Genomic DNA, 25918 nt, shown 5'->3' with positions numbered 1-25918 from the left:
ATGTATTGTCCTGTGGTGTGTTAAAACATTGACCACGTGCTAAATCTCGTCAAATAGCTTTCATTGAGCGATTATGTCAGCAGTGATCACTGAAGCTTGAACCTGAATGACCACTTGGCTGCACATTCAGTAGGTTTCAATAAACAGACTGCAGTGGGGATACTTCGGTTTAATAAATAGATTGTAGAAATTGTATGACTCCCTTTTTATACACCATGTCCCTTTCACTGATGTAGAACAATTGTACCTTCTCATTTCTACTTTTACTATGAGTTCACCATCATCATTTTCATCTCTTCCTCTACCAACACTCCATCACCGTAATCGTAATTTTTATTTTACAAACTCAATTTCTAATTGTCTGTTTAACTGTTTGCTTTTTATTTTATTTATTTATTCAATTTCTGCTTTTATGGCAAATAAAGATATCATCACTCATCATCAATCACTGTCTTCTCATCACTGTTGTTCTTGTGGTCTTCATCATTATCTTCATTATCATCACCCTTCCTTTTCCTCCACCTCTTCTACCTCATCATCATCAGTAGCAGCAGCAATATTGTTTTCATCAGAAACAACCATTGTTGTTATAATTTATCTTCAAATGGCAGATGATAGAACATAAGGAGCCGATATTAAGTACTGGTATTTCAACATTTCTGAGTTCAATTCCTGTCGGAGTCGGTTTTGCTTTGTATTTCACTCTCACCAGAAATAAGTTTCATAAATGTACCTCTTGGCAATTCAGTTGATTGTACACACTCACCACTCTACAAATATATAACCTTCACCATCATCATCATTATCATTTAACATTTGTTTTCCATGGTAACTCAGGGGCTGAGCAGCTGGAGAGTTGAACTAAGCTCCAATTGTCTGTTTTGGCATGGTTTCTATGCCTTCCTGATGCCAACCACTTTACAGAGTGTATTGGGCACTTTTTTATGTGGCACCGGCATGGGTGAAGGAATCCTTATTTATCTTCAGACTGACTTCAACTACCAAACTGGATGACTTGTAAGATGCATATCATTTTTGTAGTCTTTTTCTTGAAAACTTTTTTTAGAAACTGTTTCTTCTTAATGGTAAGAAGTCTGCTTCCCTTCCACATCGTTTCAGGTTCAGTCCCACTGCACAGCACTTTGTAGTAGTCTTCTACTACAGCTTTGGGTTGACCAGAAGCCTTGTGAGTGGATTTGATAGATAAAAACTAAAAGGTGCCTCTGTGTGTGTGTGTGTGTGTGTGTGTGTGTGAGTATGACCATCTCCCCACCTTGACATTGCATGATAGTCTTTCATGAAAACATGTCTGGTCATGGGAAAATATTGATTTCAAATTTTGGCACAAGGCCAGCAATTTTGGGGGAGGGGTTATTTGATTACAATCAACCCCAGTGCTCAACTGGTACTTTCTTTTATTGACCCCTTTTTTATTGACTCCTTTTTTTTTTTTGTTGATCCCTTTTGGGATTACTAGTTGAGTACTGGGGTGAAAGGCAAAGTTAACCTCAGTGGCATTTGAACTCAGAATGTAAAGACAGATGGAATGCTGCTAAGCATTTTGTCCAATGTGATACAAATCTGCCAACTCACTGCCTTAATAATAATGATGATGATGATGATGGGGGTGGTGGTGGTGGTGATGATGATGATGATGATGCAGCACACACACACACACACACACACACACACACACACACACACACACACACACACACACACACACACTCTGGCTATCACTATTTCAAACTAAAGATTGTTACTTCTTTACAAAATTCTGAAAGAGTTGGCTTATTCCAAGTTTTCTTTGTGAATAAACTGCTGATTTTACACTTCTCACTGCACTGCTTATGTTACATGTAAATAAACATTAGCCACACAATCTGGCATGGATCAGTTATAGTATATAGGCTGAAAAAAAACAAACAACAACAATCTCTTCATGTGATAATACTTTCAATTAGGAAAATTGAAACTTTTTCTTCACAGTCCCACTGAGTCTTATAAAGTTCTTATGGAAGCAAATTATATTTAGAACAGAATGTTGTTTATCTTGTTCTATGCTTTAGCCAGAACTGATATGAATGTATAAATGTATATACATATAAATTACATTGTTGAAAAAAGACCATTTTATAAATATGAAACTAGTTGCAGGATTGTCTGGGTGTAAGTGCATTAAGAAAATAATTGAGGTCTGCTTCTAATAATATGACACTCTACTGCACAGGTTAATGGTTGGTATATTTTTTACTGAAGACCTATATCTAAAATATGCAGACATGTTAGGAATGTAGTGGAGTGGCACACTTAGGTATTTAGACCACTGTTCTACTAACAGTATTTAATTATTCTATTACATAATGATTTCAAGTTCTACCCAAGCTGACTTTCTTTAACATGTCTTTGATTGATATATTTCAGTCCACAAACCTGCTTTCTTTACATATAAATTTGTGACTTTCTGTCAATTGTAGAAGTCCTTAATATTGAGTTCAGAGGCAGCTTTTATCTGTTGATGGTGCATTCAGTGATAGACAAAATGTTTCTCGGTATTTAGTTATGTCTGAATTCCAGTTGGATGGGGGGTGCAACTTTACTGTTCATCTAAGTACCAGTTGTGTACTAGGTTGATGTAATTGTTTCTTCTACCTTGAAAAAACAAAAACAAAACAAAACAAAAAACAAGTGCTCTTATACCCATCATATTTAATCCAGTCCTATATTCAAAATTGCTTTAAATATTACATGTCTTAAAGCACTAAAAAATTCTTTTCCTGAATATGTACTGCTGAAATTGATGTGTGTCTTTTATACTACCAAATGTTACATGCTAGAAATCCTTATTCTTGCCAATTTTTCTCTGAACAAAAACTTTGTTATTTTATTTTCCAGAATGTTCTCCAAACTGATGAACCAGGGTTCCCAATTTGTTATGGAAGGTGTGAAGAACCTTGTTGTGAAAAAACATGTAAGAACATTTCCTTCTCTGTTCTATATACATCTTTTAATTGAAATCCATCTCAAATTATTTATTCTATAAATTGTAACATTTGAACCCAGTCATTCTCAGTTAACTGTCTTAGATATTGCCATGAATATGTAAAGCTGGTCATAAAATAGACATGATTGACTTGATTAGAGTATTGGACAACTAATAAAGAGAGTGACAGTTTATATCCTGTCACTAATGGTGTAATGTGTCCTTGACATAACCAATTTTACTTGCATGTAGATTGCTATTTAGCTCCTGGCCAGCTCTGATTGAGAGCAGACTTACAACAAATGAAAAAAAAAAGGGAGTTCCAATGGTACTAGAGACAGCTGATACTAACTGCCCCTCATCTATGAAATTAATTTTGAACTCAAGACTGACTAAAGCAGCTGAGTTAACTTGAGAAACTCAAAATTAATTTCTCCATGGTTACAATGAAGAGCAACTCTATCAACAGAGTATCCTATGTAACCAGCATTTTACAATAATAATTGTCTCTTTTTTAATTGTTTAAAAATGGAAACTATGCTTTTTCTATCACCCCCATCTTGTAAGTCAGACCTACATCACTCCACATTTGGAATGGTGCTGATGATCCTGGGTTGAAGGAATTAAGATCGAATATTAGTCAGTTGATCCAGTAGATGGGGACCTCATATCTGTCTCAAGGGAGCCAGTGCCCTGTAAAGCTGTTGAGAGGAAGGCCCTGAAGCTGTGTGCATTCTCTGTTAATGACCCCTGAAAATTACTGTTGTCCAGTATGCAGAGTTTTCAATTGATAGCATTTGCATAAGCAAGCTGTTTGTAAGTCTCTGGTAATTAGGGTTAAAAAAAAGAAAAGAGAAATCATGTAATGATAAGAGAAAAAAGAAAAAAAATCCTAGGTGGATTTGAACACAAAATATAGTGATCATCCTTTGCAGAATATCAATATTTTATTATGTGTTCTCCACCAATCCCACTGCAATATCAATAAGACAACATATGGAAATATCAGATGGATATGAATAAATAAGTTTCTATGTGAATACACATTTAACTTTTGTCTTGATGTGAAGAAAGGGGTGGAAAGAAATTCTCTTTTGGTAGATTGGTACATTTTTTCTTTCTTTTACTAATAAATTTGTTTTCTTTGACATAAGAACTCTGATCCCATGGGTAATTGATTCAGCCTCTTATATATTCAACCCTTTGAACAATGGGCATATATTATGATGGTTTATATAAAAGAATGATTTTTGCCACTATTCCCTTCCACCGTTCACAACATTACTTTACTGAAATTATTATATTGTAATCCAATACACTCGCCATAAAGAATATTGCTGCCAGTAAATACAATTTTTGGTTTTCTTGCCGGAAGGAAACTACATAGCAGTTGTTATCTTCTACTTTGCGTAAATCCCCACCCACTTCTTTCACACCCTCATAGAAATACATTCTAATATGTCCAGAGGGTCTTTGGTGGTTGTTGCCATTATTGTTTAACCCCAGGTCAACCCTGATTGAGTAGACCTATGTTCAAAGGCATTCCAACCATAAGCATGCTGTCTTTTTAAGGGGTATCTATAATTACATTATTTAATGTCTTTCCATTTTTCAGATGATAGGTGCAGACATGGCTGTGTGGTAAGATGTTTGTTTCCCAACTCTATGGTCTTGGGTTCAGTCCTATGGCATGGCACCTTAGGCACATGTCTTCTAAAGGCCAACCAAAGCCTTATAAGTGGATTTGGTAGATGGAAATTCAAAGAAACGTATGTGTGTGTGTATTTGTGTGTCTATACATGTGTGTGTGTATTTGTGTGTCTATACATGTGTGTGTGCATTTGTGTGTCTATACATGTGTGTGTATTTGTATGTCTATACATGTGTGTATTTGTGTGTCTATACATGTGTGGGTGTGTATGTATGTATATTTGTGTGTCTATACATATGTGTGTATTTGTGTGTCTGTGTGTGTGTGTGTTAATGTCCCCTTGCCTTAATTTCATGTGATAGTTTAAAACAAATGTCACTGCTATATGAGTGATGTCCTTCATTTCCAATCTTCAGTGAAAATATTACCTTGTTTGGAAACAGGTGAGGGTTGACAGCAGGAAGAGCATCCAGCTGTAGAAAATCTGCCTCAAAATTTCTGTCTCAACCCATGCAAACATGGAAAAGTGAACATTGAATGATGATGATAATAGGGTGTTATTTGGCTGCTGTTTCTTGCAGGGCAGGTGACCATGTAGAGTCTGTATACTCTTTGGTTGTGCATGTGTTTGTTTGTATGTATGTGTGTAAACGGATTATATTGTATTTACTGATATTTATGTGTGTGTTGTTGACATTGAATGTGTATGTGGTAGACTGTGGCTTATCTTTGACATCTACTGTTCTTGGGTGACACATCACCCACCCACATCTATCGGTGGGGTGCGAGTGGGGTGCTTGCTGCCATCATTGTCCCAGAAAGTTGATTGATGGTGCTACTTAGATCTCTCACATCTGTTATTCGGCAGTATCTCCATCATCATCATTGCCAGTACCACCACTACCACCACCATTATCAACCACCACCTATTTTCCTTTTATATATATATATATATATATCTTTTATTTACCTTGTGTCAGTCATTACACTATGGCAATGCTGGGGCATTGCATGGAAGAGTTTTTAGTTGAAGGAATTGGACTCTACTTTTTAAGCCCGGTGTTGACTCTGTTAGTCTCTTTTATCAAACTGCTAAGTTACAATGATGCAAACACACCAATACTGGTTGTCAAGCAGTAGTGGGGAACATCAGAAACACACACAGAGAGGCTTCTTTCAGTTTCTGTCTACCAAATCCACTCACACGGTTTCGGTTGGCCCAAGGCTATGTCATGTATTGATCGATGTAATATATCCTTCAGTTGTGACAAGTAGCATAATAAACAATTTCCTAGTGAAAACTAAAACTTATGTCCAGTACATCGGATTGATTTTTTTTGTTTTTTTTAGGCTCTTAATCATGCTTAATGGTAATCGAAAACAAAAGCAAAACCTATTTAGAAGTGCCGGATACATTGTAGTTTACCTGGTCATATTAACATATGAAAATATTGCAGAAATATTTAATGAAATCTGAAATGTAAACTACCAAGATATATGAAAAGTTATCTTTGTTCTTTCAGAATCTTCCAGTGACTCGAATCGTTGATGCTTTGATGGAAATGAAATCTTTACCAGAAATTGAAGATTTTCGATATTTTGATCCCAAGTTATTGCGAGGTGATGGGTAAGTATTTCTATATTGTGCTTAGTCCACATCACTCTGTAAGGAGTGATAGGGCTGGTTTCTCTGGTGTATCCCTCCCTGGACGGGATGCTGGTTCATTGCAGGATTACTCTTTTTTACCAGCCGAGTGGATTGGAGCAACATGAAATGAAATGTTTTGCTCAAGAACACAACGCATCACCTGGTCCAGGAATTGAAACTACAATCTTACTATCACGAGTACTTTATTATACTGAGCCCAAAAGGTTGAAAGGCAAAGTTGACTGCAGCAGGATTAGAATTCAGAACATAAAGAGTCAGAAGACATACCACTAAGCTGGCAGAAACGTTAGCACGCTGGGCGAAATGCTTAGCGGTATTTCATCTTTCTTTATGTTCTGAGTTCAAATTCCACCGAGGTTGACTTTGCCTTTCATCCTTTTGGGGTCGATAAATTAAGTGCCAGTTATGCACTAGGATCGATGTAACTGACTTAATCCCTTTGTCTGTCCTTAATCAGGATGGCACCTGTGCCCAGCATCGCCTTTCTGGCACTTGTGCCCGTGACATGTGTAAGGATTTTCGAGCGAGATCGTTGCCAGTGCCCCTGGACTGGCTCTTGTGCAGGTGGCACATAAGATACACCATTTTGAGTGTGGCCATTGCCAGTACTGCCTGACTGGCCTTCGTGCCAGTGGCACGTAAAAGCACCCACTACACTCTCTGAGTGGTTGGCGTTAGGAAGGGCATCCAGCTGTAGAAACTCTGCCAAATCAGATTGGAGCCTGGTGTAGCCATCTAGTTTCACCAGTCCTCAGTCAAATCGTCCAACCCATGCTAGCATGGAAAGCGGACGTTAAACGATGATGATGATGATGATGTTTATCCCCTCTATGTTTAGTCCCTAAGAAATACTACTGAGCATTTTGTCCCATGCTTTAACAATTCTGCTAGTCCACAAAATAATGTCCTGTAATTAGTTAGTTTGTTGATGTTCAGTTGGAGATGTTTGTCTTCATTGAATGATTAAAGTTAGGTTATACTGGATTGGGTTTTCCATTGTTTTCTTTTGGCCCAGGTGGAAGGATTTAAAGATTGCAATGTAAGTTAGCAAATCTCTTGTTAGTTGGTTGTGTAGCATTTCCGCTGTTATTTTTGGATAGTTACTTTTCCTCAAGGACCTCTACATTCTTTTAGTCCAGTAAGCAGATTTCCTTTCCAAGATGTTAAACACACAAAAAAGATATTTCTTCTTTGATAGGTCATCATTCTATCACTGGCAGTTTTCTTCTGTTGGTGGAACTGAATCCAGCAATGCAAGGCTATGAACCTCTCTACAGTAGTGACTCATTTCACCCTGTGGCACCTATTTGCAGTTAGTTGACCTGAGCCACTCAATGTTATGTGTCTCAGCTATAGGCACAAGCCAGTACCAGCAACATGTTCCGTTTTCTTATCTACAAGCTTACAATGGTGAAATATACTGCTTTGTAGTTCCTGTTTACATCAAGTGATTGAGCCATTGTGTGCTTCATTTTATTTTGTCAGAGGCACAGTACAGCAGAGTGATGGAATAAAATGTTTGAATTCTTAAGTAAGCTGTCATCTTTAACCAGTTGGGGATGTAGCATTATTGCCTTATGAAGTCTTGTCTGATTAACATGCCAGCAGGGAAAATGTGGACATAAAAATGTCAGTGGTGGTGATTTGATGCATTTTGAGATATATTTCATAATTTCAACAAATAAACAAAACTATGTATTCATTAAAGATATACTTCATTCAAGTGTCTACTCTTTGTGAATACCCCAATCTCAATTCTCGTGATATGCACCTATTTGCTACAGCCTAGGACTTTGTCACTTTACAATTACTTCTATGTCAACAACTTGTCAAAGAATGAAGCAATTCAAATTTCACTTGACATTGAAGTCTATCTAGATTATTGTTACAACAAATGATGGATTGTATCTTTGGCAGCTACAAGTTGCTCGTAAAAATGACCAGGAAAGTGGATTTTTACATCATGTTTAAATTTAACATCCTCAAGATGATGTTGGATTAAAAACACTGAAACATATTTTAGTTTTCGTTGCTGTGTGGTATCTAAGAGATTGGAGAAAGCCATTTGGAAGGCCTCCATGATGATGGGAAGATGATTTAGTCAAGCAATTTGGGTCAAGATGAGAAAGAATGGTGCAATCAAGACAGAATTGGAAGTGCATTGTGACCAGCAGTGTATAACAGCATCTGCTATGATTGGTACTGTGAAACTGTGATAAAAGACTTTTTATCTCCAAATATAATTAAAATAAGTCTATAGCATGAAATTGTCATAAGAATCGTCATCATCGTTGTTTAACATCCATTTTCCATACTGGCATGGGTTGGACGGTTTGACTGAGGACTAGCAAGTCAGGAAGCTGTGCCAGACTCCAATCTGATCTGGCAAAGTTTCTACAGCTGGATGCCTTTCCTAACGCCAACCACTCTGAGAGTGTAGTGGGTGCTTTTTATGTGCCACCGGCATTAGTGCCATTCAGGCATTACTGGCATCGATCACGCTTGAATGGTGCTTTTTATGTGCCACCGGCATGGGAGCCAGTCAGGCAGCACTTGCAATGACCCACGTTCGAATGGTGCTTGGTGCAGGTGTGGCTGTGTGGTTGAGAAATGTGCTTCCCAGTTACATGGTTCTGTATTCAGTCCTACTGCACGACACCTTGGGCAGTTATCTTCTATAATAGCCACGGGTCGACCAAAGCCTTGAGTGGATGTGGTAAAGAGGGGAATTGAAAGAGAAATCTGTTGTGTATGCACACACACACACACACACACACACACAATGCTTCACCAAAATTACATTTTAATACACACAATATCACAATGCTTCATCAAAACTACATTTTAATACAAACACACACGTGTATATATGTTAGTGTGCATTTATGTTTGTGTCTCCTTATCTTGACAATGTATGATAGTTTCATCTTTATGTTGTTTACTATATGTATTGAACTATTGTTTTTCTTAATATTGCAGTTCTGCTGTTGCCAGAAATAAATCTCCATTCCAAGAGGTAAAACACTTCTCTCTCTCTTTTATATATATATATATATATATATATATATATATAAATTCAGCCATTGAAATTATCAAATTGTCTATCATTTTTCACTGAATATACTCCACTTTTTATATTCTGTTTTCTGTAATATCTTTGTTCTTGTTCTCAGGCCTATGTTTTCATTGTTGGTGGAGGAAATTACATAGAGTACCAAAATCTGCAGGACTATGTCAAAGTAAGTGGATATCTATTGTTACTTAAAAAAAAACAACTTTCAAACTTTGTTCTTTTATTCTGTTCCATTTAATGACAGTTGTTTTTTTCATGGTGGCAAAATTTGGACATGGATAAACAGACATTAGACAACAAAAAATTGAAGCATGATTCGTATGGTTGGATTCAATTCCTGTCACTAACACCTAACTTGTTTTTCAAGTGAAGGATTTTTTTTTACCTCAGAGGAATTTGAAAGTGCAGAGCCAGTGGATGATTTTTGGACAGGAAATGTTATCAAACATCACTGGTTGCAGCCCAGCCACAAATGTTGATGTCACTGCCTGTTGCCATAGCTCAGTGTAGTTTTATAAACATTCACAGAGATATACATACCATGGGGACACACATACACACACGAATATGGGGATAAACAATCTTCACATTTAATCAGTCCATCTTTGAACTTGAAATGTAAGATCTCTTCCCTGAAGATGGAGGCTCATTTCATCCTATGTTAAATGCATCCATACAGCCACGTTTTCTGATGGACTAAATCTACGAACATTACTATGGATCACCAAGCCTCCAGAAACAGGTGTTGGACTTGTAATACTTTTCTCCTATCCCATTAATTTTCTCTGTCATTTGTACTCTGTGTAAGATGATCCTTTTTATATCTATACGTCAACATCATCATTTCACATCCATGTTCCATGCTAGCATGGCTGTGATGGTACTACAAGAGCCAGCCAGGTCATAGCCTGTGCTAGACTTCTGTGTCTGTTATGGCAGGATTTTTACAGCTGGATGCCCTTCTTAACACCAACAACTCAGAAGAGTGGACTTAGTGCTTTTTATGTGGCACAAGCACAGGTGAGATGTGTCTAATTTGCATATCCCCACATTTGCTTCTGTACCTGCTCAACCTGATTCCTCTTATGCCTTTCTTTACCTTGTGGAATATCTCCTGTAAAGACATTGGAGTTTAAGTTTGAATCTTTTGATCACTAAGTGTATTCTATATGGAGAATATCTGGATCTCATCTGTGGACTATATATATATATATATATATACTGGTTATTTATTGTCTGTTTTCCTTGCTTGCATGGGTTGAATGGTCTGACCAGAACTGATGAGTCACATGACTGTATTGGTCTCCAATATCAGCTTTTGTATGGTTTCTATGGCTGGATGCCTTTCCTAATGTCAACCACTTTACAGTGTATACTGGGTGCTTGTTTTTGTATCACTGGCATTAATGAAGTTGCCAAGTAACTTACAAAGGAAAGGAAAAATCCCCCCTCAACTGAGTAGGGTGGGTGAGTAATGTATTTGAAAGATGGAGAGGTGGCTTTATACCAGTTACTGAAAGGCTAAAGTATGATAGAGGGACAAGCACAGGTCTTTTGCTTAGAAGAGATACATGGCTACTCCAAGTTATATAAGAGTAAGTCCGAATAGATGGGAAGAAGACAGAAATGGCAGTGACAAGTTGCCAGAATAAACACTTAAGGTACATATACACACAATAGGCTTTTTTCAGTTTTCATCTACCAAATTCCCTCACGTGGTTATTGGTCAGTCTGGGTCTTTGGTTTCAGTCCTACTGTGTAGTATCTTTTATTGAAGTCACGTAGTTGAGAAGTCATCTTCTCCAACACACAGCCATGCCTGCAGCTATCAGCTAGAGCTAGTGTTTATATTAACTTTTCAAAAGGATTTAATTATTTTCTTTATTTTCACTTTATCACATTTAAGTTTTATGAATACATAGTCTTGTATTCTTTCTTTTACTCGTTTCATCCTTATAGCAGTGGACTTCTTTTTGGGTTGTGTATATTTAATATATTTCTTTTTGTTTTTAACAGTAGTTAAACTGTAGTTTGAATTTATACTGTTTTGTAATGTGTGGTTTTTTTCCAGTTTTTATCTCTACCAACTGTGTATTGTTCAGTTTGAAAACATAAAGAAATTAGTTATATTTCTCTGACTTGACATTATAATATAGCTTTTATTTTTCTCTCTAGAACTAATTATTATTCTGTATTTAAGTATTACTCAAATGTTTTTCTTTCGTCTAGAATCTGTTTCATTATTTGAGTTTCATTTTTGTCTGTTTATTTTCCTTTTTAATGTTTATTCATCATCTTTGTTATAAATTTTATCTTAAGTAAATATAATGATTGAATTAGAATGTAACTGAATTAACACTTTCGATACCAAACCAGCTCTGGCTCTGTAGTACAAATGTCTTGTTTTCATAAGTTTTGAATTAAAATCTTCCACTAAACCTTAGTCACAATTTATGTTCCTAGCATTAGCTTTACTAAATTCTTTGTTTAAAATTAATTGAAAGAAACACAGAGCATCTCAAAATGAATACTGTAACAAAACGGTTAAAGATTAACTCTGTCTAAACTTATGTGTAGTCTGAGTATCTTACATTTTTCCCTTTTTCCTTGACCCCTAGGTCTTACAAGGCTGGTTACCCAGTTCCTGTTATGTATAAATGACAAAATCACAATATTCTCTCTGAATGGGATGTCAGGGTTCAAGGGCTGCAATTTTGAGGGGAGGGGGAAAATCACTTGTATCGATCTCCTCCCATAGTACTTGACTAGTACCTTTTGTTACCAATCCCAAAGGGATGTAAGGTAAGCTTGGCAGGATTTGAACTCAGAACATAAAGAGTTGGAAGAAATGCTACTAAGCATTTCATGCAATATGCTAATAGTTCAGCCAGCTCGTCACCCTACATTTTATGGTACTACATAAGAATCTAATTGTTTATGATTCATTAGTGATGGAAGTAAAAGATTTCTAGCCAAGAGTGATTTAAAAGAAATGGTTATGAAGGGCATGGAGACGAAGGGTGTAATGTGAAAACGGATAACAAAATTTGTGTTTTAAGTTGATCTTCCAGATTATAAGCTCTCCACGTGTGTTCTTTCGGATGGGGGTCATTTTTAAAACAACAAATCAAAGGGTTTCATAGTTTATTTCAGTTTGAAGGGGGAAACCTAAAGATTTGATTTGTCCATGATAACACAGGTGCGTTAGTGTTGTTGCTGTTTAGCTCCAGGACAGCCCTGGCTGAGTAGACCTCTGATCAAGGGCATTCTAGCCTTCACCATTTTGTATATCTCTGATGTGTCATTAGTATTGGTGTAGTATGATGACTAAGTGGGTGGATAGGATTCACACTTTTCTGTTGGATCATAGTTTTTTTGATTCTGTTGTAGTCATAGGGAAGTGTTCCCTTCATACAATACACTCAACTCTACTTGCCAAGCAAAAAGAAATTATTAATATTATTTAATGTCACCATTTATTACAATTTGCTAAATAACTTTCCTTAAGTTTCTTCTTTAATCATTTAAGTGCTAAGTTACATGCACTTACATACACTTACTATCATTCAGCCAGTCTTCACACTCACACAACCACCTTCACCTCTTTCACATACATACGCAGTCAATCAAACACAAATAGTCATTCTTACTCTCTCATGTCTCACACACAGTATCTTGTCTACTTCTCACTTTCTCTCCCACTGCTCTTTCAAACATGCAATCAAATATTCTCTTTGTTCATCTTCATTCATTTCTGTTTCACTCAATTTTTAATTCTAAACATTCTTTTGCAGTCAAAATCCAGTTCAATCCCTAAACGAATAGTGTATGGTTGCAGTGACATAGTTAGTGCTTCCCAGATGCTAAAACAGGTAAGTAATAGCCAATACTTTTTTTCATCCTCTTCACATCCACGGAATTTGTTGCAGCAAATTTTTCTAGAGTTTGATGCCTTTCCTATCGCCAATTCTCACTTGTTTCCATATAAGATAACATTTTCCCATAACCAGACATGCTTTCATGGAAAATTTGAAACAAACAGTACCACTTGTGTAGCAGTGAACATTCATAACTATAATGTAATGTCAACACAAAGAGACACACTTGCATTCGCACATTCACACACACAACTCAAGTTTCATGCCACTGCAATCTTCAGGCATACATTCGTGTTGTTGTTTAGCCTGAGATCAACTGTGATCAGACAGACATATGGTCAAAGATGTTGCAACTATTACCCCAACCACTTTTCTTTCTTTCAAGCATAGTGATTCTAGGCTACACTATCTATGTGTCCTTTTTCATAAATGGTAGAATGTGATTCAAAAGAGACTTCACTACTATTTCTAACAAGTTGAATGACCAGGTAGAGGCTCCATCATTTGCTGTCTCCATGTACAAGGATTGGTTGTCATTCAGATGAAGCTAGTATAATTTCAAATCCCCCTTCCAGCCATCATTTTTCCCTTGCTTCTCACCCTTGCTCCAGTTCAACAACCTTGAAGCTGAACTGCCTCAGTTTCCTTGTTAGGTGTTAATCTGTGTTGCATTTCTAAGGGATTGGCTTAGTAGACATGTTTCTATTTACTTAGAGCCAGACAGAAAACTAGGTGCTACATCCACCACATGGTTGAGTGTTTGGTGTGAAAGAAAACAGTAACTCAATTTATACAAATCTTTTTCTCTTTCTCTAAAGCCTCCGCAACATTAACAGATGTAAATGCATTTGTTATGAAAAAGAAAATCAAAACTCAAAATCTGAAAATAAAAAGGAAAGAAAATTGAGTTTCACAAAATTGAAAATTAGATTATATTCTGTTTTGGCTGTTTATGATATTGGTGGTTGAAATATGTATAAAAGAAGAAAAAAAAAGTCAAGAAAATAATTTGTATCCAATACAATTAAAAATACATGTTAGATGTAAACTTAGACAGTTGTAAGAAAAAAAAAATGGAGACCTTAGCATTTACTTTTTATTTATAGTTTTAAGTTTCATAAAAGTGGTATTCCTGAAGGTTGGTAGTTTAGTATTCATATTAGGGCACTCCTTGTGAAATAAGTTCTCATCCACATGGTTTTGGGTTCAGTCCCACTGTGTGGCACCTTGGGCAAGTGTCTACTATAACTCTGGGCCATTCAAAGCTTTGTGAGTGAATTTGGTAGACAGTCCTTTTTTTTTTTCAGTTTCTATCATATATTTGTCTTGACATTGTGATGATAATGAACATCATCGTTAAACAAGTGATGTTAATTATGCTACTTCTGTTTCAATTAATTTTTAAAATTAGAAATAATTTAAATAAATTTGTCATTAAGTTGGTGTTGCAAATATAAACACAAAATTTTGATGGAATATTTTAATTTAAATCACTTTGTATCAGAAAGTTTTTATCATAGAGTTAGGGATGATCTCTGGCTGGTCTGTATCAAATGTTAATTCTTTTAATATGAAATCACTGTGAACTACTCTTCATTTTATGATGCAAAACCTCATTTTAAATTGCTGACATTCAAATTAATATAAGGTAGTGAACTGACAAAAGTGTTAGCATGCTGGACAAAATGCTTTGTGAAATTTCCTCAACTTTTGTTCTGAGTTCAAATTTTGCAAGGTCAACCATAATAGATGACTGGCACCTGCGCCAGTGGAACACTAATAGCACTGTCCGAGCATGTTCATTGCCAGAGCAGCTGTCTGGCTTCCGTGCTAGTGGCCCATAAATAGCACCATTTGAGCGTAATCGTTACCAGCGTTGTCTTCTAGCACTTGTGCTGGTGGCACGTTAGAAAATCATTTGAGTGAGGTCGTTGCCAGTGCCGCTGGACTGGCTCCCATGCAGGTGGCACGTAAAAAAAACACCTTTTTGAGCATGGCCGTTGCCAGTACCGTGTGACTGGCCCCCGTGCTGGTGGCAAGTAAAAGCACCCACTACACTCTCGGAGTGGTTGGCGTTAGGAAGGGCATCCAGCTGTAGAAACTCTGCCAAATCAGATTGGAGCCTGATGCAGCCTTCTGGCTTGCCAGTCCTCAGTCAAATTGTCCAACCCATGCTAGCATGGAAAGCGGATGTTAAATGATGATGATGAACTATGCCTTTCATTCCTTTTGGGGTTGATAAAATAAGTACCAGGGTTGATGTAGTTGATTAGCCCTATCCCACCAAAAATTTCAGGCTTTGTGCCACCTAGAATAAAATTCAAACCTTGTATCAAACCCTTATTGTTTATAGGAACCTATCTTCTGTTATGTTTGAATATATCCATCTATAAATGAAAATAAATTTACAATTTCATTAAATAAAATTCTCTATTATTTTAGAAATTATGATCATGAAAATGTTAATTTTTTTTTTTCTTTCTGTTTTTCAGCTGACAGCTTTGGGAAACGAAATATGAAATTACTGGGGCTGTTAAGAAAAACCATATTTCTCAAGATTGGTTATTTTTGATACTCTATCAGCGTCAGGTTCAGTTCGAGCTCTCTGAATACTTTGTAAATCATCACTTGAAGAAACAAACAAAATCCTTTTAAAACATATATATATATATATCTATATATATATACCTGCTTTCATTTTAAGCCGGTCTCACTTCAGGGCCAAGCACCTTCGATTATTGGTCATCATGGGCTGTTACCCCATTTCTCCAAATAAACTTATTAAAATATTTGAATTTCCTTTTCCATTTGTCATTTTAAAACTTATTTAATTTATATCTCTCGGATCTTCTTTTATCTATCTCTTTCTTCCATTGTCTCCTGATTTTGTTTCCATATCAATCTGGAAAAATTATGGCAAGTTTCAGTGAAAATCTTGGTTTACATGACTAAGTTGCATGGTTTCAGGAAACAACAGGTCTTGATCAAAGCCTGAGATCATTGAATATCTATATTTTATATATATATAAAATTCCCAGTTAGTTGTCCATAAATAAAAAAATAAAAAATCCCATCCAAAAATAAAAAGTATTTTTAAGAAATAAAAAAATGTAAAATAGATTATGGCTGAGATAACAGTGGTGACTCTTGGCTTCTGGAACCTGGTTTGTGCATTCCTCACTTTGTCCCTAGGAAGATCTTTAAAGACTTCCTTGATCTTGGCCACCAGCTTTGCCTTGGTGTTGCAGGCAGATTGGTTGGTGTCTTTCTCAACCATGCCCCATACTTTGTAATTCATGGGATTACAATTAGAGAAATAATCTGTCAATCATATCTGACTTTTTGGAAGTATGGCAAGGGGCTGATTTCAGTTAGCACACATATGGCCTTACAGCTGCAACCCTCTCCATCCAGGGTTTTACCACAGTCTCAAACAGCTTCACATAGGTGTCTGAATTAGCTGTTGGATGAATTCTGGTAGGCAGACACAGTCAGAACACCTGTTGATTGTGGCTTCATAGTCTCTGTTGCAGCTATCCATGTCACATCATACAGTATTCATAGAGCATTGAACAGAAGTATTGATGCCAGCATTTTGATTCTTGGTGTGCAACATCCTGATACATGTAATTCTTTTCCAACATTCAGATAGCTTCTGGTCCTCCATGCCAGCTAACTTTTTCTCAACTACAACTTTAATCTTTATGCTCACTAACACCGCTGACTGTTCACCAATGCATCAAGCTGTTCCTGAAAAAAAAAAAAATTATCAACTTTAGCCAAACACCTTGTACGAAGAGGTGCTGAAAAGTTCATTTGAGTAAAAGAAAATACAGGAGGATCAGTTAATTTATTTTATTCAACATATTCCCCTTTCAAATTCATGTACTTGATACAGCATCTCTTCAGTTTTTCTAAGGGCTGTAAAAGAACTTAGAAGGTTGGGCCTCCAACCAGGCCTTTTGCAATACCCTTAAAGCCAGGAACTTTTCAGTTCCCCTCATATATATTGTCAAGCAGTATATTACTAGTTATGGCACATAACTAGTCAAAATGTTTGTTGGTTTCATTTTAACTCTTGCACCTAAGCTATATATTTTGCCTTGGGGCAATATGACAGTTATATGCTATAACCTGTCATATGCTGTTTGTTCACACACACACACATATCAGTGAGAATGAGTGCTCAATACTGAATTGGTGGATAAATGGTCTCATCCAAGATGGAGACAGGTACTAATGTTCCATGTGACAGGCTTGATAATTACTGAGAAGTTTCTCTTGGCATGAAACCAATGGTAGCTTTGTTAATCCATAAATATGTATATAAAGAACATGGCCATATAGTTAAATTTGCTTTGAAATCATGCAGTTTTGGGTTCAAATTACATTGCATGTTATCTTGGGCAAATTAATGTCTTCCACAGCAGCCTTGGATCACCTCAAGATTTGAGATGTAAACTGGATTGTCAAAAATCATGCAAAGGCCCCTGGTCGGATTGTATTTCAAAAACACCAGCTTTGTTGCACACAATGTTCTAATGAGTCTACCTATATCCACAGACAATAATACTCAGTTATATTGTAACTTGATGAGTAATACCAAAGAATTGGAATTTGCCAGCTTAGTTGTAGAAACCCGTGTGAGATCTATTTTATTATTTGTTTATAAGGATGTGGTTAAAAAGCTTGGTTTGTAACCACATGGTTTCATGTTCAATGCTGTACATTTCACTGTGAGCAAAGTCTCTCATGTTCTTGTTGTGGGCTGATCAGTGTCTTGTGATTGGAATTTTGTAACTAGAAACTGTATGGAAACCACTATTGACAACAGTGATGTTTTTGTGTCTATTTTGCATAAACAACATCTCACAGCTCAGTGGGATCTGTGAAGACCAATGGATTAAAATACCTTAGTTGAAAACATCTAAGGGTTGGTCTTTAGAAAAGGTCATAGAATATGACCTCAAGAAGTCTTGCCCAACCCACGAAAGCACAGAAAAGCAGACATAGAAAACACGATGATGGTAGTGAGTATATTCCAGAGTTGCATATCTGTTCTTCACATGAGTCTGAGGTCACATATTGAAATTAAAGCAATTACATCATGGATGAATCACTTTAGCAACTTAAGAAACAACAACTATTATAGTTGGAATCCTGTCATAACAGATTAGCAATATAATGAATTTTTCAATTAATATATTTGTTTTAATAAATGGCCATAATCCTATAGAAACAACAGTCTTGTAGCAAAATTTGTTACTATAGAGCAAAATTGAACACTTAGCCAAGATTTCTTTCTACAATTGAAATTATTTTAAAAACCATTTTTGAGACATCAGTCCTGTAAATCAAAATATGTATATAATATTGATTGAACTATGGGGAGACAGTCAATTGCCTGAACAGTGAGTGAGATGCTGTATTAATATGCTAATGTATCAGACAGATGCACTGAACAAATTTGTCTCTTGTATTGTCATTTTTTCGTATCCTTTACAATGTAAAATGGAAAGAAAAAAGAAAAAAACGTCTGCTTCACACATGCTGAAAATTTCAAAGGTCAGGACAATAAGAATATATTTATTAATTTGTAAACATTGGTAAGCGGGTGACACATAAAAGCACCCACTACACTCTGAGTGGTTGGCGTTAGGAAGGGCATCCAGCTGTAGAAACTCTGCCAAATTAGACTGGAGCCTGGTGTTGCCATCCGGTTTCACCAGTCCTCAGTCAAATCGTCCAACCCATGCTAGCATGGAAAGCGGACGTTAAACGATGATGATGATGATGGTAAGAACAAAAGTGTTCTAACCATGGCTATCCAACCTTTTTCTTGGAATCAGATTCTTTGAAACAAAAGTATTCTGATTATCTTTCAAATTCTCCAACTGTGACCTTTGACCTTCTCAATTTTGTACAAATTCAGTGATTCTCTCTTTTTTTTTCCTTTAATTCAGTAACAAGTGTTCCAACTGTGACTATCCCTCCATTGTTTTCAAATTTCAACTCAGACATCATCATCATTCAGTGTTTTAAATCTGGGTTTTGTCCCTGTTAACGGGGGTGGCTGGATCTACCTCAATGTCATAGCAACCACCCTCACACCATCTTGCCCGGTTTTGGGCATTGTCCCTTCTCAAACCCAGGATGAGGATTTTCACTTTCCTTTTTGAGGCAGGCAGGTCCAGCCCACCCCAACCTTTGGGCTGGCTGGTGCCCATTCTCCTTTGTTATCATGATGCTTTTTGAGACCCCTTTCAGAGCCCCCTACCAGTACAAGTCTAAATAAGTGAATATTATCAATCAAAGTTTATAAAATCTAATATAGTTTGATAAAACAGTTTAATATACATAATTGCAGCATAACACAGTTAAAAATAACATGAAGAATCTGAATTTACCAAAATGCTTCAAAACATTAAATATTCCATTTACTGTGTTCTTGTATATTGTGTGAATAAGAGTGTATTTATTGGCAATCGCATTATAACAAATCTTTTGATACAATAGACATGGCCATGTGGATACAGTGTTTGCTTTGTTACCACAGGGGTTTGAGTTCTATCTCAATGCCTGGCATGTTGAGTAAGTGTCTTTTGCTGTAGCCTTAAGTTAGCCTAGTCCTTAAAAATGAAATCGATAGAAGAAAACAGTTTAGCAACCCATTGTGTGCGTGAGTGTGTGTGTGTGTGTGTATATATATATATATATATATATATATATATATATATCCCCCCCTCTCTCTCTTTCGGAGAGGCACAAGCACATACACAGACATATACACACACGGCAGTAACTTCCGCCTACCAAATTCAATCACAAAGCTTTGGTCGGCCCTGGGCTATAGCAGAAGACACTTGCCCAAGGTGCCACACGGTGAGACTGAACCCGAAACCATGTAGCTGGGAAGCAAGCTTCCTAACCACACAGCCATGCCCATATATATATATATATATATATATATATATATATATATATACGTACACACACACACACACACACATACATACAGGGTGCGATGGGTAAATTGTCGCCATTTTAAATTTTGCACATGTGCATTGTTTGTTTTTGATTTTGACTACACAGTATAGTAGGGTCAATTGGGCACTGTCTGTGAGAAAAACAGCACCATGACATGATTCACTCTGTCAGAAATTTGGAAATGACATGCTGTACTGCTTGGCATTCATGCCAGAAGCTTCAATACGACCATTTCAGAGTGTTTGGGTGTCAATCTGAGGACATGTATTGAGAGTGATTAAAATCAAACATCCAGTCAAAATCATGGTGTTTGATGTGATCACTAGTGATGGCAATGTTATGCCTCCATTCATCTTCCCACATAGCCTCAGACTCAACACAGAGGCCTACATCATGTGCCTGGAGGAGGTAGTGCTGCCCTGAGTCAAGAGGGTGGCCGCTGGAAGACCCTATGTCTAACAACAGGACTCTGCACCTTGCCACACAAGCAGGAGAACCCAGCCATGGCTGTCAGACAATTTCTGAGACTACACCCCTAACATCTGGCCACCTAACTCTCTAGACTGCAACTGCTTTGATTATTATGTGTGAGTGATTGAAGCTTGTAATTCTTGGTGTAAGAAACAAATGACTTGGGCTTTGATGGCCCTTCTAACACATGCCAGCATAGAAGGCTGATGTAAAACGATGATGATGATAGTTATTGCTGAGGTTTGCTTTAGAAAGTTTAAAATATGATACAGCATTCATAAAATTAATTTGTCTGGCTAAAAGAAATTAGCAGATATTGACACTGCTAATAAATACAGTTAAATATTTGGTGACCTCATTAAAACCATGATTTAACTTTAAAATACAATTTTTATTTTATTCTTTAAGACTGTATTCCAATACACCAGCATATTTGATAATCAAACACCACTCAGGTCTCAAGGATGCTGGACATGCAAAATAGTGTTGCATAATTCCTGCGTTTGCAGTAGTATGGTAAATTGAGGGGAATTTTATTTGACAGTGCTTAAAGAATGAATTTATTTCAGTTGTATGCATTAGCATGGTTGTGTGGTTGAGAAGTTTTACTTCACAATCACATGGTTTGAAGTTCAATCTCACTATGTGACACCTTGTCTTCTGGTATAGCCTCAGGTTGATCTATACCAGGGGTTCCCAACCAGGGTCCACGAGTGAAAAATTCTAATTTGTGGGTCCATATATTAATTTTGTTTACTAGAAGAGGTACCTGTATTTATTGAAATTTTCACGATTTGTATTTGGAATTTATGTTATGAATATAACAAAACTGTTTCATTGTTAGTTTTTAGTAACCTACAAACAAATATTTTATTTAAAAAATTCACATGTGCATAAATGGGGTCCACAGATGATAAAGATAGCTCTCAGAGGGTCCACAAGCAAAATAAGGTTGGGAACCCCTGATCTATACCTTGTCAGTGAAATTTGGTAGACAGAGACAATATATGTCAGTCTGCTGCATGTACGTGTGTGTGTTCTTGCATTGAATTCATTTAGAGAGTAGTGACATGCATGTCCCATTGCTTGACAGTTTGAAGTGAAGATGAGTGAAATAAAGCACTTTATTTCGAAAACAAATAAAGGTTTACACCAGGGGTATCTAGCTGTAGAACACTGCTTCAAGAAGTCTCATTCAAGTCATAGCATCATAGAAAAAGCAGATGCAAAACCGATAACACTGATGGTAATACTGTAAGCTATTAAATATCCAACAGGCTTCTATAAATTCACATTTTAAAATTTTTTATTGAAGGTGTTTATAGTATACAAGTAAAAGTAACCTAATGTAGATACCTTTTTCTGTAGTAGAAGAAAGAACAATGAATTTACTTGATATTCCAATAGATTTCATCTTTGAGACTAACATCAGTAAGATACAAGCCAACAGTAAAACCTCTACATTGTTGCTTGACATGCAAAAAAAAATAGCAGTCAAATAGCCTTCAACTCTTCTAGGGAGTCTTAAAAAGAATGGGAGAATGCATGTGAAAATGTAATTTTACTAACAATTTACCTGGAAAAAATAAATATCAGAAAGATCAGGGCTAGAATGCTTTTGATTATAGGTGTGTTTGTTCAAGACTGACCTGGGGCTAAGCAACAACAAGCTGGTTCAGTAGAAACTGTTACCTTTAATGAATTGAAAAGATGGTGTCTTTTTCTACCCCTGCTGTTTGGAAGAGAAATACAATATTCTCTAGCAGCCATTTAGTATTACAATTAAACAGCAAGAGTTGGTTATTAACCTGTAAAGGTGAGAATAATTATCTCTTAAAAAATTTATTTCAACTGCAGAAGAAATTGTATACTCCAGCTGATAGTAGTAGTAGTAGCAGCAGCAGCAGTGATTTCACTAATATTATACTGCTGTTACAGACCATTAAATAGTTTCAAAGCCTGCAAGTACCCTATTTCCTGACATCAAGAATGTTATTTTTACACTAAAATAAGTTACAATAATGAAAATATACCTGTACTCTGTAAAAATCAAAGGTTAGATTTTACATTAGTCAATTTGACCCCCAAAGGAGGGTTAGCTGTACTAAACTTATTGTCTTCATGCTGTAAAAGTAAAAGACACATTACAGACTTAGAAAGGGTCTATTATGTTGCTAAGCTACTAACAAAGCATATTTGGGAAGTTTGTAAAACAACCAGATACCTTGATTTTGTTTTTTTATTTGTTCCAGTCATTAGACTGTGGACATGCTGGGGCACCATCCTGGAGAATTTTTAGTCAGCTGAATGGGCTCCAATATTATTTTTTTGTAAGCCTGGTACTTATTCTATTGGTCTTTTTTGCTGAACCACTAATTTATGAAGACGTAAATACAGCAACTCTGGTTGTCAAGCAGTAGTGTGGGGGACAAACACAGACACAAAGACACACATACATGAATGGGCTTCATTCAATTTTCATCTTCCAAACCCACTCACAAGGCTTTGGTTGGCCTGAGACTAAAGAAAACACTTGTCCAAGGTACCATGTAGTGGGATTGATCCTGGAACCATGTGTTTGGGAAGCAATTTAATCTGCAGTCTTAGCCAAGCAACCTAACAACTAAACCATGCACCTTCACAATCGGAATATAAATATATTTAAATTGGACTCAACACTAAAACTAAACTGGGTCTCCATCGGTTATGGCAATGTGGGTTCCAGTTGATCTGATCAACAGAACAGCCTGCTCGTGAAATTAACAAACAAGTGGCTCAGCACTCCACAGACACGTATACCCTTAATGTAGTTCTCAGGGAGTTTCAGCGTGGCACAGAGTGTGACAAGTCTGGCCCTTTGAAATACAGGTACAACTCATTTTTGCCAGCTGAGTGGACTGGAGCAATGAGAAATAAAGTTACTTGCTCAAGGAAACAACTTGCCATCAGAAACTGAACTGATGATCTCATTGTTGTTTAAACCCAGTTAGCCTTGACTGAGCATCTCATAATCACAGATTGCCCAGCCATGAACATCACATCCTTTTTTTCAATAAATTAAATTACCCAATACATTCTTTAAGATGGTAGGGTGTGATTTAAAGGAAATTTGACTGCCATTTCTAGTGGATTGAATGACAGCACAGAGGTTTCTTCAGTGCATTAGGCTTTATGTTAGTCTGAAAATCAAAATCTTTCCTTCATTTGATTATTAAAGCATCAAAGTAAAAGTTTTACAAAGTTGAATGTAAATGTATACCTAATGTAGTTAACCATATAGACAGGAATAATTATGCATAAAGGAGCAAGTCCAAACCAGTTTGATGTATATGCTTCTCTCTCCCCACCTCACTGTTTCTATAAGCTATGTTTCCTCTTTCTTTCTGTGTGTGTGTAGACAAAGTTGTGGGGTTAAGAGGTTTGTTTCCCAACCATGTGGTTTGGGGTTCAGTTCCACAGGGGGCACTTTGGGCAAGTGTCCTCTACTTGAGCTCCAGGACAAGAAAAGTATATGGTAGATGGAAACTTAAAGCTGCCATTCGTATGTGCAATGTTTGTGTGTGTGTGTGTGTCTTGATAGAGCACAATAATTGAAAATGACCTCAATGTCATCATATAAGGAGTGTTGTTTGTTTTCAGGCTTTCATGAAAGTATGTCCAGCCAATATTATTTTACTTAGAACTAGGTGACAATTGGTAACAGAAAGTGTGTCGGCTCCAACAAATTCTAACTGACCTATGCAAACATGGAAAAAATGTACATTAAAATGATGATGATATCACAGGAGAGTTATTATCTTAGCTATTGTTACATTCACTTTGCTTTTAGTTTTTTTTTTCCTTAATAATATTGTCTACTTGTCTTGCCTAGGGTTCTCAATTTCTAATGGAGATGTAGTGGTGCCATCATGACAGAGCGTATCTTGGGTAGTTTTTAGAACTACTAGAGGCCATCTTTTGCCATTTATGACAACAGCTGAATTCTTCCAGAAAGAGATAGAAACAAACAGAATAAAAAAAAAAAAGAGACAGAGAAGAATCAACCTCAGTATAAAACTGGTACTTTAATTATTAGCCTTGATGAAAAGCAAAGTTAATCTTGGCAGTTTTTGAACTCAGAGCACAGAAAGAATGAATACTACAAGCTAATCTATTCAAAACTAATGACTTTATCATAGTAATGTCGACAATGGATTGTCAAATATTTTTCACACCACTGACATGTGGCACCTTGAGTATGTTCTAGTGTAGCTACAAACCAACAAGTGCTTTGTAAGGGAATTTGGTACATAGAAACTAGAGGAGATCAGTCATATGTAAATGTTTTGTGTGTGTGTAAATATCCATAAACAATGATATTCTATGCCTCTCACTGCTTGAGGGAAGCTGGTGACAAGGACATTCAGTGTTGATATTATGATTTGTCACTCTCTGATTTTCAACGTCCTCTAGACTTAAGAAAAAAGAATCCCTTTCTTGCAAAACAGGAAGTGAATCTGGTTGTAAAATCCTGCCACAAATATCTTCCAGTGTATGCTAAATAAATGAGTACATATATACATACACACTTATAAACACACATGTATATATACATGCACATACACATATACCCATACTTGCAAACACTTACATCAAATGTACATATATATACTTTTACTCACAATTCTTTTTTGGAACAATATCTCAAAGCACATAAAGCTATAAATAATAGCATATAAATATTGGGTTGAAAAATCTTGTTGGATAGAAAATTTATAGCTTCATGCACTTCAAGACCCAGTGTTTGAAAAAAGAATTATTTCACATTTCTTTTGAAAGCTTATAAATTCTTATGACATCAGTAATGTGTATGTATGTATGTATGTGTATATATATATATATAAATTTGTAGTGCAATATATAGATTCATAGAATCTTGGGGCCATACATACAAAATTTTGTATGTATACACCAAGTTGAAGCATTGGTGCAACCATGATGTTCTGGTGATCTGAAGAACTAGCCTTTATCTGCATTGATTTGTAAATTTACAACTCTATTTACAACGCTGGACTGGCTCCTGTGCAGGTAGCATGCAAAAAACACCATTTTGAGCGTGGCTGTAGCCAGTACTGCCTGACTGGCCCTCGTGCTGGTGGCACGTAAAAGCACCCACTACACTCTCGGAGTGGTTGGCGTTAGGAAGGGCATCCAGTTGTAGAAACTC

At 36.4% G+C, this 25918-nt stretch overlaps 1 protein-coding gene across 1 annotated transcript in view; it reads left to right on the top strand.

Annotated features, from left to right (window-relative positions):
- The window catches only part of LOC106881541 (sec1 family domain-containing protein 1), a 107110-nt gene extending 91061 nt beyond the window's left edge, over positions 1 to 16049 (top strand). The window contains exons 19-24 of the mRNA XM_014931969.3: positions 2896 to 2971; positions 6158 to 6261; positions 9283 to 9319; positions 9477 to 9542; positions 13171 to 13248; positions 15747 to 16049. Coding sequence (XP_014787455.1) covers positions 2896 to 2971; positions 6158 to 6261; positions 9283 to 9319; positions 9477 to 9542; positions 13171 to 13248; positions 15747 to 15773 — 388 coding nt within the window. The 3' untranslated portion in view covers positions 15774 to 16049. The remainder of the gene's footprint in view (positions 1 to 2895; positions 2972 to 6157; positions 6262 to 9282; positions 9320 to 9476; positions 9543 to 13170; positions 13249 to 15746) is intronic.
- The last annotated feature ends 9869 nt before the right edge of the window (positions 16050 to 25918 follow it).

This window comes from Octopus bimaculoides, chromosome 4 (genome assembly GCF_046866305.1).
Source record: "Octopus bimaculoides isolate indiv1 chromosome 4, ASM4686630v1, whole genome shotgun sequence".
Classification (NCBI taxonomy): Eukaryota; Metazoa; Mollusca; class Cephalopoda; order Octopoda; family Octopodidae; genus Octopus; species Octopus bimaculoides.
The sequence above is the reverse complement of the archived record's forward strand: the minus strand, read 5'-3'. Positions and strand labels throughout refer to the sequence as shown.